General features: G+C 38.5%; 1 protein-coding gene across 2 annotated transcripts in view; it reads left to right on the top strand.

Annotated features, from left to right (window-relative positions):
• znf385b (zinc finger protein 385B) overlaps positions 1–13096 on the top strand; it is a 58373-nt gene that overhangs the window by 37606 nt on the left and 7671 nt on the right. For both annotated transcript variants that reach the window (XM_047814919.1, XM_027162539.2), the window contains exon 3: positions 11738–11998. In XM_047814919.1, coding sequence (XP_047670875.1) covers positions 11738–11998 — 261 coding nt within the window. The remainder of the gene's footprint in view (positions 1–11737; positions 11999–13096) is intronic.

Below are 13096 nucleotides of genomic sequence, written 5' to 3'. Positions count from 1 at the left end.
GTAGAATGCACAGCAGTTATTATGATATGAAATGAAAGCATTCGTCTATAAAACAGCTTGAATTCTATTCTATATTAGATCATCATCATTATTATTAGCAGGATTATGTCATGCTACGCTTAACATTTTCAGTAAATTATAGTACTGGAGCTTAGCTTCACTTGTACAGGTGCACATGCTCCTCTCCATTAAACATAACCCCCTGGGTTTGGCGTTAATGACAGCAGAAATACACCAGCAAAGAGCGTACGCTCCTAGAATACACATCCTGCACTAATGTTTTAATAGAATTACCAACATTTGGAATCTGGGCCAACAAATGCAACTAACCACAACTAATGCTAGAACAGGTCTGGACAGATGTGACACAGCTGCGAGTTCTGCTGCATACACCTGCAATACGGTTTAAGGTCCGCATGAGTTGATTTCTGGCATTTGACGCTGGGTTGTGGGCCAGATGAAGCTGGAAAATTTGGGTCAGCAGTAATCTGTTTTCTGGGGAACAGAAAAAAATTTAATTAGAGTCCTAATTCTGATTGGTCAGATGGTGCAGCTGAGCAGCAGCTCTGGTAGTAGAGCTAGCTGTAAGACTCACCGTGTAATGTGTACACCAGTCCTGACGGAGATACTGTAGTTACCATTTTTGGAAGGTGTCAAGTTAACAGTCAGAGCTGTTTCTTTAAGCTTTCAGGGTTTACGCTTTGTGGGGTCTCTGTAACATGACAAACGAATTTTATTTGTCTTATTAACTTTAAGAGATGTAGGCATGGTGGCATATTGGTGAGCATGTTTGCCTCCTACCTCTAGTAACTCTAGGGTTTATGTGGCGTTTGCATCTTCCTGCCTGCTTTGGGCATTTCCTCTAGGTAATCCGGTTTCCTCCCCAGGCATTCACTAAACTCCAGGGGTTTTGTTAACACGATGTAAAGTGGGCGTGTTTCTGGAGGTCTTGGAAAAATGCCCTCTTTCAAAAAAAACAAAAAACAGCATACTACGAAGGACAAAACAGTCATACAGGTAGATTTCTTTTAGAAAACAAATAAACAACCAGGGGGCACGGTGGCTTAGTGATTAGCACGTTTGCCTCACACCTCCAGGCTCGGTGTTCGATTCCCGCCTCCGCCTTGTGTGTGTGGAGTTTGCATGTTCTCCCCGTACCTCGGGGGTTTCCTCCGGGTACTCCGGTTTCCTCCCCCGGTCCAAAAACATGCATGTTAGGTTGATTGGCATCTCTGGAAAATTGTCCATAGAGTGTGTGTGTGTGCCCTGCGATGGGTTGGCACTCCCTCCAGGGTGTATCCTGCCTCGATGCCCGATGACGCATGAGATAGGCACAGGCTCCCCGTGACCCGAGAAGTTCGGATAAGCGGTAGAAAATGAATGAATGAATGAATGAATAAACAACCAAAAACTACGGTTAGAGTTAGGGTTAGGATTAGATTATCAAATAGGCCACGCCTACCCGATGACGCAATATCTGTTACGCTGTTCTGAAATCCCTGGAAATAAGTGCATCCCTTCCTCCCCAGTCAAAAGACATGTATTATAGGCTAACTGAAAACATTAAATTGTATACAGCACCTCATCCAGGGTGCCCCTGTACTACAAGGTTTCTGCAGGTCAAATCCCATTGAACAACATGTGAAACTCATGTTTATTTGCACTTAGAAGCTTCAAACAGGAACACCTTGTAAACACCTTGTAAAATTGGACTTCACAAGTATTTCAGTTAAGTCACTATATATTATTCCAATCCGCATTTGGTTCAAAGGTTTGTCCTCCATTGGCGATAGTAGTGTAGAAACGTTTAAATAGATAATTAGAATTTATATCAGCCTTCATGTTTCTGAAGCTTGTGGCCAGATTGGTGTAGAAGGGCTCTGCCTGAACTTGACAAAATAGGCTATTGCTAGTAGGTTGATGACAAACACTTTGTATTTAGAAAGCTGTGTTTGCAATTCCAAAGCACAGCCTGTCAAAATGATCCTTTCCATTGATTATTCTAGTTTCCACTGGTAATAAACTATTTTTGACATACTGTTTAGCATGTTGGCGTGCGGTTGTCTGGAATTGATCCATAGACTATTTCAAAGAATGCAGAAACGAGATCTCCGCCCAACTCAGAGACATGGCTCTTCTGAAGCCCCCACTTATTCATTTGCAGACAGATCGGGATGCTGTATGTTTATTACTCATTACTATGCAGCATCTCGGCACGAATCAGGCCAAATGAACGTCATGCTGGTACACAGATGGCCTGTGGGTCCTTGCTGTCATAGCAGCTTCTTAACACCAAGCTCCAGCTCTCTCCCTGAGGCCTGATGCTGCTGCTGTGCTTCATCTCAGACCTTTAGGACACTTCACACAGGAAACCTGAGGGACAGAATCATGAAAATAGCTCCAGCTATTTCCGTAAGAGCTTTCTCTTTATGAAACCTCTTAACGCCCGCTGTAGCGCTGTGCTATCCGTAGACTGAGCAATCTCTGAAAGGTACATCTTATTTTTTTCCTTGTGATTCTGACATGCATTCCTCCGTGACATTGTTACAGCTTGCAGAAGGTGTCAGATAAACTGTGTATTGCAACAGATGGGATAATTGGATACCAAGTGACCCGTATAGTAATCTTACCTAATAAACTGGCGACTCGCCTAGAAAGCCTTTGGTTATGTTTAAGTTTGTTTGTCTCGCATACTAAACATACTAAACCGTATTTACCTCACTACCAGATAACAAAACAACAGGAAACGCCATTTCATAGAGCTGTATAAGACCTGGAGATGCATTTCAGACAATAGAGTCCATTTACATTTACAGAATTTGGCAGATGCACTTATCCAGAGTGACTTACAGAAGTGCTTTGAAGTCTCTATCTGAATACATCCAGAAACTGGTTCACTAGATCACAGAATAAGAATACTCTCAGTCTAAATATTCTGTTGGGAGGAAATATAGTATGAAATACACAGACATTTTTCAAGTTTTTAAGTGCTAGTTTAAGTACTTCAGAAAGACTTTAGGTCTTTAGATATGGTTTGAAGACAACCAGACACTCCGCTGTTCAGATCTCTCAGGGAAGATCATTCTACCACCCAGGTGCTAGAACAGAGGAGAGTCTTGATGCAAGCATCATAAGTGACAAGGTGACAAATTGAATGTTTTCAATTCGCCCAAGTTCTCAATGTTCCTATCTCGATATACTCCTGATTCCTGTTGTTTACTGTATGCATTTTCAATGATGTGAAGTATAAAAAAAAAAATGCAACAAAAAAATGCCTAGAGCTATAGCCTATAAAAAAAGGGCATCAATTTGTTATTTAACTTCTATTGATGGTCTACAGTAGTAACCACAATTTCTATACCTTGTGAACTATCCGTCAGCTGACTGTCATGAACTGACAACTTTCAACAACTTGGCAAGATTATGTTTTGTTTGGTAGATCATTTATAAGTATTCTGTAGACTCTATAAACCCATGATTTTTTTCTATTTATCTTTATGTATTTTGTAATTAGGTGAATAAGTAAATACTAGATATCTGTTTCTCTAGATAAGCTAGAGATAAGCTACTGTACATCAGAATGCAAGTAAACGCTTGTGCAACTGGAAGGTTTTTTGGTATTGTGGTAATGTTAAAGGCATGCGCCTAGTAGGTATCTGGTCAAGTCTATGGTGGTTCATATTAGGCTGTTGGTTTTGGTCAAGAAATCCAACCCAAATACCACCCACATTTGTTAGAACCAAAAATAACACCTTGAGATCATGTTTCTTGGAGCAAGTCTGGTTAAGTTTTAACTTAGGCCATGCCTTTGGTCATTTTGGATAAAAATATTTTAGACACAATCAATATAAAAAGGTAGTGTTACATTATACCATTAATACGTACTGTCCAATTCATTGCTCTTTATGTTAAACAGACGATTTACACTTAAGGCATTTGGCAGATGTTCTAATTCACAGCGACATGCAGAGGTGCTTTGAAGTCTCTATCAATGAATACGTCACTGGTTCATTAGCTTACAGACTTAGGATATCATCAGCCTAAAAACCTGTCAGGAGGAATTACAGCACATTTTTTAATACATACAATAAACAAAGAAAAATAGTTTCAGGAAAGTGTTTCAGGAAAAGATAGGTCTTCACCCATTGTTTGAACATAGCCAGTGACTCAGATGTTCGCACATCTAGGGGAAGTTCATGCCACCACCTCGGTGCCAGAACAGGAAAGAGTCTTGCTGGATACCTCCCTCTTACCCTGAGAGATGTTGGGACCAGTTGAGCAGTGCTGGTAGATCTGAGGGAGCGAGGTGCAGTGCGAGGAGTGATAAGAGCTTTGAGGTAAGAGGGAGCTGGTTCCTTTTTGGGTTTGTAGGCAAGCATCGGTGATTTGAATCTAACGCGTGAAGCTACCAGAAGTCAGTGGAAGTAGAGCAACTTAGGCAGAACTTAGGAAGGTTAAAAACAAGTCGGGCAACTGCATTTTGGATTATTTGCAGTGGATGAATTGCGTTTAGAGGTAGACCTGCCAACAGTGAGGTGCAGTAGTCCAGTCTGGAAATGACAAATGACTTGTGGATAAAAATGATTAAAAAAAAGCCTGTGTGGATAAAAATGATTATAAACAGTGTTTTCAAGCATTATAGAGGGAAAGGAGAAGGTAATTGGTACCTGACTGATGCTATAGAGCAGCGGTGTCCAATCTTATCCGGAAAGGGCCGGTGTGGGTGCAGGTTTTCATTCCAACCAAGCAGAAGCCACACCAGAGTTTACTAAAAGCCAAGAACAACTGATTAATCAGGTGGAATCAGGTTTGGCTTCTGCTTGGTTGGAATGAAAACCTGCACCCACACCGGCCCTTTGTGGATAAGATTGGACACCGCTGCTACTGTATTGATCCAATGATGATTCTGGTGATGAAGGGAAGGAGGTCTGGAGCGTAGTAGATAAAGTGGGTGGGTAGTAGGAACAAAGACTGAATGACTTGTAAAATCTTTTCTGCTGCTACAGTTGGGATTTCCTCCACTTTCACTCTGCTGATCTTTTCTCAGATTGCTGCATAACACATCTGATAGCCAAGGAGCACAACAAGACTGCAGACTATTCTTGCTGAGGGACAGATATAATTTCAGGTTGTTATGAAAAAGTCGATTCATGATAAGCTGTAGATGGATTGTTTAGTATCTAAACCATACTGCCCAGATTATGCGTTGTACAGCCAAGACAGTACAAATATACCTTGCCTTTTACCTACCAATGTTTAGTAGCAAAAGCACAAAATGGTATACAGACTACTTTCTTTTTTCTTAAAAAATTTTTTATAGTATATTTTACTCATAATATTTAAAAAATATATATATGTTTTAAAATGGTTTATTATGTAAATCATCATTAACTCTGTTTACATGAATTACATAGTATTGTATGTATAGTGTTTCCTGCTTTTGCTATAATGACAGCACATTTGAGCTAACACGTACCTGTAAAACCTGATTACTTATATATCAAATCCATTGTACTGTTAAACGAAGGTGTGCTTTGGTGGAATAAATAAGACTTAAGGGAAACTTGAACTTTTGTGCAAAGCAGGTAACATTGCCAGTATCACAAATTTGATCAACAGGGAACTACAAAGAAATAATTTGAGTAACTACAAAAAAATTAGACATTTCCAGTGTGGTCTCAGACCCCAGTCTGTAAAATATACAGTAGCCTAAACTGTCAGAAAAAAACAGGGGTGTCTTCACAGATAAAAAACCCACAGCTGATATATTTTCCTGAAGAAAATGTGAATGGCGCTTGCACGTGGTAAATCCCGGAGGCTAGTCGAGACGAGCATGTGACGCCATCTGAATACTCTTGAGGAAGTTTTCCTCATTGTGCTGAGTGTTTTGTCCATGTTGTGCTAATTTTTTATTTACACGTGACATCACGTGATGTCATCAAAATACATGTGAGGAAGTTCCCCTCATTGTTCTGAGTGTTTTGATATGTCACATGTCCATGTTGTAAAAAGTTTTTTTGATTTTGCATATTTTGGGGGCGGGGCTGCGGCACAACCGGAAGGCCAGACGGTACACTAATTTAAAAGTTTGTTCACAGTATCACATAAAGGATAAAGGAGCTGTCCGAGTTTGGTGTAGATAGTTCGAAAGCTTGCCGAGTTATAAACCTCCAAAGTTTATAATGAGAGTCTATGGGAAAAAAGGCCACTTTGAGACCCGGTACCCATAGCACACCTCTCCTCAATGAGCCGGTCGATTTGACATGTCATTCATGGGTCTAGGACAAAAGCTGTGGGACAAATTACGTGCTGAAGTTTTGTCCGGCACAATAGTAATAATGTTGCTTTGCAAACACCATTAATAAGAAGAAGGGTGGGGAAGGTGGGAGGGGATTAAGTATAGGGCGGGGCAAACACAGGTGATACCCAAAACAAAAACAAATGCACAAGGCACTAGACAAAACGTCCCCCTAGTGTTCAGGCAGGGAAGTCCAAGCTGTTCCTGACATAAACCTTTGATCTAAGATCACTGTAGCCCATTAGTGACCACAGAACAGCTCCTATATATCCTGCTGAAAGGGAGCTTTAACAGTTCAAGAGTGATACCCTGCTGTGTAGTCTTCGACAATAATGATTCATAAAGGGGTCTTTGGGTGGTTAAGGGCTTCCTAAAGAGGTGGTTCTTGGAACCATTTGTAAAAGGGAAAGCTTTTTTTTTTCCTTCAAGGAAAAGGAACTGAACCTGAAGGTTATGTGTTAATTAAAAGAAAGCAAAAGCAAACATGAAAGAATTTTTCTATCAACTTTGGTGTGCTTTTACAAAACGGAGTATCATTAGCTGAGGCATGTTTTTCTCCCAGTGGTGTAGAATCATCGAAAAGACATTTTTTGTCATTGGAGTTTTCTGAAGATTAAGTTTGAGTTTCAGTCACAAACATAGTTCTTTTTTTCCCCCTCTTTTTCCCCCTCTTTTTTCCCCTCTTTTTTTAATGTTTGCTTACTGATAATAAATAAAGCAAATAAAGAGTTTTTTTTTGTTTATTTGTTTATTTGATTATTTATATGGATCCCATTAGCTGAAAGTCTACACAATCAGCTAGTCTTCCTGTCTTACATTACAACAATAACAACATTTCAATCATCACAATTGATAAATATCCACATATCCACATTACATGTATATATATATATATATATATATATATATATATATATATATATATATATATATATATATATATATATATATATATATCCGCATACTCATACATACATAAAATCTGGTTTTGATTCATAACAGGACTAGACATAAATACAATATGATTTATAATTACATTAATCAAGACATATAAAAACCTACATCAACACATAACACCGTATACTTTCAAATGAACCTTTTATACTTTGAATACTTTTCACCTTCAATGGGAATGTTATTCCAGATGACAATAGCTCTATACAGGACAGTTTTCTTCATAAAATGGGTTTTTGGTAATGGGGAGTCATTATATGACCTTTATTTGCCTTTCTGGTGTTATGATTGTGCACAGAATTACAGTACACTATTTGATTAAACAGAGAAATAGGCATTATCATTGTCAATGTATTATATATTATGGTGCTTAAGGTAAGTGTTATTCTTTGGTTTAAAGTGAGCCATGAAAGAGTAGAATACATCTGATCTCTACTTGTTTTAATTGAGCAAGAACAAGTCTTGCTGCTTTATTTGTATTTTTATCAAATCCTTAAATTAGTCTCAGGACTTAAAATGCGTGTTTACTGAGAATTTAATTATTTAGTGAAACGTTTAATTTGACAGAAATGTTTATATTTCTCTCTCTCTCTCTCTCTCTCTCTCTCTCTCTCTCTTTTTTCTCAAATTGAAGTTTTAAGTGTGCTTTATTGACATGACTGTGTTAACATTTTTGAAAGCTAATGACGGCTGAGATAGGCACAGGCTCCCCGTGACCCGAGGTACAGTAGTTCGGATAAGCGGTAGAAAATGAATGAATGAACGAATTAATATTTTGGATTAGATTAGAGGTGATTTGTGCTTCTTGTCTGATGAAGAGTGAATGTGATCATAGCTCTCTCTCTCTCTCTCTTTCTCTCTCTCTCTCTCTCGCTCTCTCTCTCTCTTTAATTTGACAGGTAATATTAGACATCTTGGTGTATATCTTAGTATAAATTGTAACACAAATATATGTCAGAGGGGTAAACAAACTACCATCTCTCTGATTTGGACTCTTAAACGGACTAATAAATGTGACCGCATCTTAACTTGTGTTTGTTTGTATTTAACAGTGAGAGCGATTTATATCAGAATTACAGCTATAACATCATTTACTTGCTTATACGTAATTGAAAAATGTCTGATCGAATGCCTTTGCACTGGTAAAGACGATCCCTCGAATTAAAAGCACTTGGAGGCTGAGGGTCGTGTCACTTCAGTAAGAACGTACGCTATCTTACATCAGGTCATACAGCCTGACTGATGAGGGAAGGTTTCGGTCGTTGTGCTGTACACAGTGTACCGCCATGAGACTGCGTGGTTACGGGGACATTGTCACATCACTTTAGATGAGTCCAGCCTTGAAAATAAGCGGTAGAAAATGAATGAATGAACGAATTAATATTTTGGATTAGATTAGAGGTGATTTGTGCTTCTTGTCTGATGAAGAGTGAATGTGATCATAGCTCTCTCTCTCTCTCTCTTTCTCTCTCTCTCTCTCTCGCTCTCTCTCTCTCTTTAATTTGACAGGTAATATTAGACATCTTGGTGTATATCTTAGTATAAATTGTAACACAAATATATGTCAGAGGGGTAAACAAACTACCATCTCTCTGATTTGGACTCTTAAACGGACTAATAAATGTGACCGCATCTTAACTTGTGTTTGTTTGTATTTAACAGTGAGAGCGATTTATATCAGAATTACAGCTATAACATCATTTACTTGCTTATACGTAATTGAAAAATGTCTGATCGAATGCCTTTGCACTGGTAAAGACGATCCCTCGAATTAAAAGCACTTGGAGGCTGAGGGTCGTGTCACTTCAGTAAGAACGTACGCTATCTTACATCAGGTCATACAGCCTGACTGATGAGGGAAGGTTTCGGTCGTTGTGCTGTACACAGTGTACCGCCATGAGACTGCGTGGTTACGGGGACATTGTCACATCACTTTAGATGAGTCCAGCCTTGAAAGACATTTCATCATCATCGAGAGAGAGAGAGAGAGAGAGAGAGAGAGAGAGAGAGAGAGAGAGAGAGAATCTCTAGCACTACTGCAGCAGTAAGTCTGATATAGAAGGTAGAGCAACACCCCAAGGAGCCTTACACAACACAGTAGAGGAGAATACAACACAGTAACACAGTACAACACAACAGACTTTATCCCTGCTGAACAAATCCATAGCTTAGGAATTAAAAACGAGTCCCTTGTATCTCTCTCTCTCTCTCTCTCTCTCTCTCTCTCTCTCTCTCTCTCTCTCTCTCTCTCTCTCTCTCCCTCAGAACATAAACAGTCTTTAACCATATGTTATGAGGAATTCTAAGAGTGAACAATACATTAATTCAGTTCTCACCCAGTGTGACATCACTTAACCACGTCATACACACAATCCCCCCAAACATGAGGAGAATCTCCTGACTTTCTGACTCCCGATTTGCCAGGGCTCAAAAAATGGAATGTTTATTTAAACGGACCAGCATCATCATCATTAATAATAATAATAATAATAATAATAATAATAATAATAATAATAATAAATATATACATAAATAAATAGATATAATAATAATAATAATAATAATAATAATAATAATAATAATAATAATAATAATAATAATAAGGGGAAGAAGATTAAAATCTGTGATGATAACAGCACGACAGCAGCAGAGATTAAAATTTGGGTTTGCGGATTGTGTGGGGACTAATTAAAATGTGAAAAATTCTTAGTTTTTATTTTCACAGTAAACTGGAAACTCTCTCTCTCTCTCTCCCTCTCTCCCCGCAGCTTATTTACTTTTTTCCCAATGCTAACAACACAACTGTGTTTGATTTTTGATTTGATATAACCAAATGACTCATGGCACAGAAATGTTTATATTTCTCTCTCTCTCTCTCTCTCTCTCTCTCTCTCTCTGTATATATATATATATGTATATATATATATATATATATATATATATATATATATATATATATATATATATATATATATAATTTTATTTATTTAATTTTTTTTTTCTCAGATTGAAGTTTTAAGTGTTATTGGCATTTTATGTCTTTATTGGCATGACTGTATTAACACGTTGCGAAAGCTAATTAACAGACAAGTTGTTATATTTAAACAACAAATAATGGAGAAGGAAAGCAATAATGAATAAAATAAAGACTACACAGTAACAGATAAGAAGGAAATGAACAGATAATCACTTTAAATCTGCATTTATATTCATATTTATTTCTATAAATTAAATGTAATATTTTAATAGATCATATTAGGATTAGATTAGTGGTGATTTGTTCTTCTTGTCTGATGAATGTGAACATAGCTCTCTCTCTCTCTCTCTCTCTCTCTCTGTCTCTCTCTCTCTCTCTCTCTCTCTCTGTCTCTGTCTCTCTCTCTCTCTCTCTCTCTCTCTAACTCTCTCTCTCTCTTTCATTCACTGTTTTTCACTCATGCCCTTCTCTTCTTTCTTTCTTTCTTTCTTTCTTTCTTTCTTTCTTTCTTTCTTTCTTTCTTTCTTTCTTTCTTTCTTTCTTTCTTTCTTTCTTTCTTTCTTTCTTTCTTTCTTTCTTTCTTTCTTTCTTTCTTTCATCTGTTCCTTTTCCTGCTCACTCTATGTCTCTTTTTCTGTTATTTTCTAGCTGTCTCTCTCACTTTCTTTCTCTCCATCTTATTGTCATTCTCATTCTGTCTTACTCTCTCTCTCTCTCTCTCTCTCTCTCTCTCTCTCTCTCTCTCTCTCTGTATCGTATTTATCTCTTTCAGTCTCTCTGTCCAAATCTCTCTTTCTTTGACAAAGAGAGATGAGCATGAGAGTCAATCATATTGATTATAACACAAATCTCAAACTGTTTTTCATGCTTTTATTCACTGCTCCAGGTTACAGTCTTTCTTTATGTTTTTACGGAGCATTTTAAGGCTGTTTTATGTTGTTTTAACTGTTCAGTGTTTTATTTTTGGTTTTAAGTACATTAGGAAACAAAGGTTCAGGTGCCAACTGGTCAACTTCATCTTCGGTCAAGCGAAGATGGCAATATACCTGAGCCGGAGAAACCAGATTGCACAGAACACTGACTGTGATGCCACAACGATATTAAAAAGGCTGATAAAATCAAGAATTTTAATTGATTTTAATTTTTACAAAAGTACAAACAATGTTGATGGTTTTAAATGTGTGTAGTGTTGGAAGAATGCTTTGTGCTCTGTGCAGGAAGGAGAACTGAACTTTTCCCCAGAGTTCAACTGATCACCCATGTTTAATCAATGTAGAAGCCATCTTAACATCTTTATCTATCTATCTATCTATCTATCTATCTATCTATCTATCTATCTATCTATCTATCTATCTATCTATTTATTTATTTATTTATTTATTATGTCGCCATGAATTTTAATGATATGTGACTTGTGTAAATAAAGTGTCGAAAAAGTCAAAGTCTCTCTCTCTCTCTCTCTCTCTCTCTCTCAATCTCTCTCTCTCTCTCTCTTTATTTTTCTGCAGAGAAAAGTGCAGAACTGCCATGCACTCCAAAAGCCCCCGCCTCTCCACATTTCTTGGTGCCTGCCTCTCCGTTAGTATCTGGCCCCTGTAAGCCGTGTCCTGCGCTCTCGAGCTCACCGGCAGAGCACAAAGCCAGCCCCAAACCGAGCCCAGCTGAACCAAGCGCAGAATCCGAGGAGGAGAAAGCCAAGAAACTGCTCTACTGCTCACTGTGTAAAGTGGCTGTCAACTCCCTGTCACAGCTGGAGGCTCACAACACAGGTGCACCAAACATTTGGCAACTTTCCCTCAAATCTCCCTTGTGTTCTTCTCTCTCATTAGCACAGACTGCTCGGGACGGCCGCCGCTCCTGAGCACCGGGTCTCTTGCTCCCTGTTGTGTTCGTTCTGTCACAAGGACATGTTTCTTCAAGTCGGAAAAAAAAAAATCCCCCGAAGTGTTAATTGATATGTTTGGGATGCTTGACAAGATACAATTTAAATCCAAGCTAAATATAAACTTCGCGATCTTGCTTATTTCCATGACGCTGAAGGAACATCTCGAACTTGCTGAGAGAAACTTGATATTTTTGGGTATGAAAGCCAGAGCTGCTAATGACTAAACACATGCAGGACTCACAGTGTTGAGTGTAAATTGCTTTTACATTCGATTCAGTGATAGGATAGCGTGTCTTGAGCATCTGGCATCTGCATTTAAGCTGACACGTGATTTTGCAGTTCCGAAATAATGAGCGGATGTTGTTGCTTTTGTTTATTATTCCTCATCTGTGTACGCTGGATGTTGTAGTTGCATCTGTCTCCTGGCTTATTGTTTTGATGCTTGCAGTTGTTGTCCGGTCTGGCCCGGGGTTTTTTCCCCTTCCTTGGTCCTTTGTGCATGGTGTGCATCTTGCCACTTGATATATCTGACCTTTGGTGGGATTCGCTTTGACAGATGTTTGTGCCGGTTGATGTTTGGGGCTGTTGTTCTTGCTGGTCTCGGATCTGCTTCACCGTGTTTCATACAGCCTGCACCGAGACCTACGGTGACTCTGACTTCTCAGCTACATCAGTTAAATCAGCTAAAAGCTTTTGAAGGGCAGGACATTCTAAGGAAATTGCATAATAATTTGTAGTAGCAGTTATAGTATGATGCTGCTGCTGCTGCTGCTGCTGCTGATGATGATGATAATGATGATGATGTTTATTATTCAAATTTGGATAAGTTACTGCCAAGTGACACAAGTTACATAGTTCCTCTAGGATTTTGATATCAGAAATAAACACAAAATCAAGTGTTTTTTTTTTTTTACTCTTCAGTCTGGCATACAGACTGACAGCTGGGCTGACTGAAAAGCAGACAGACATACAGACATAGGTA

This window comes from Tachysurus fulvidraco, chromosome 6 (assembly GCF_022655615.1).
Source record: "Tachysurus fulvidraco isolate hzauxx_2018 chromosome 6, HZAU_PFXX_2.0, whole genome shotgun sequence".
Lineage (NCBI taxonomy): Eukaryota > Metazoa > Chordata > Actinopteri > Siluriformes > Bagridae > Tachysurus > Tachysurus fulvidraco.
This window is presented reverse-complemented; position numbering and strand designations above follow the sequence as displayed.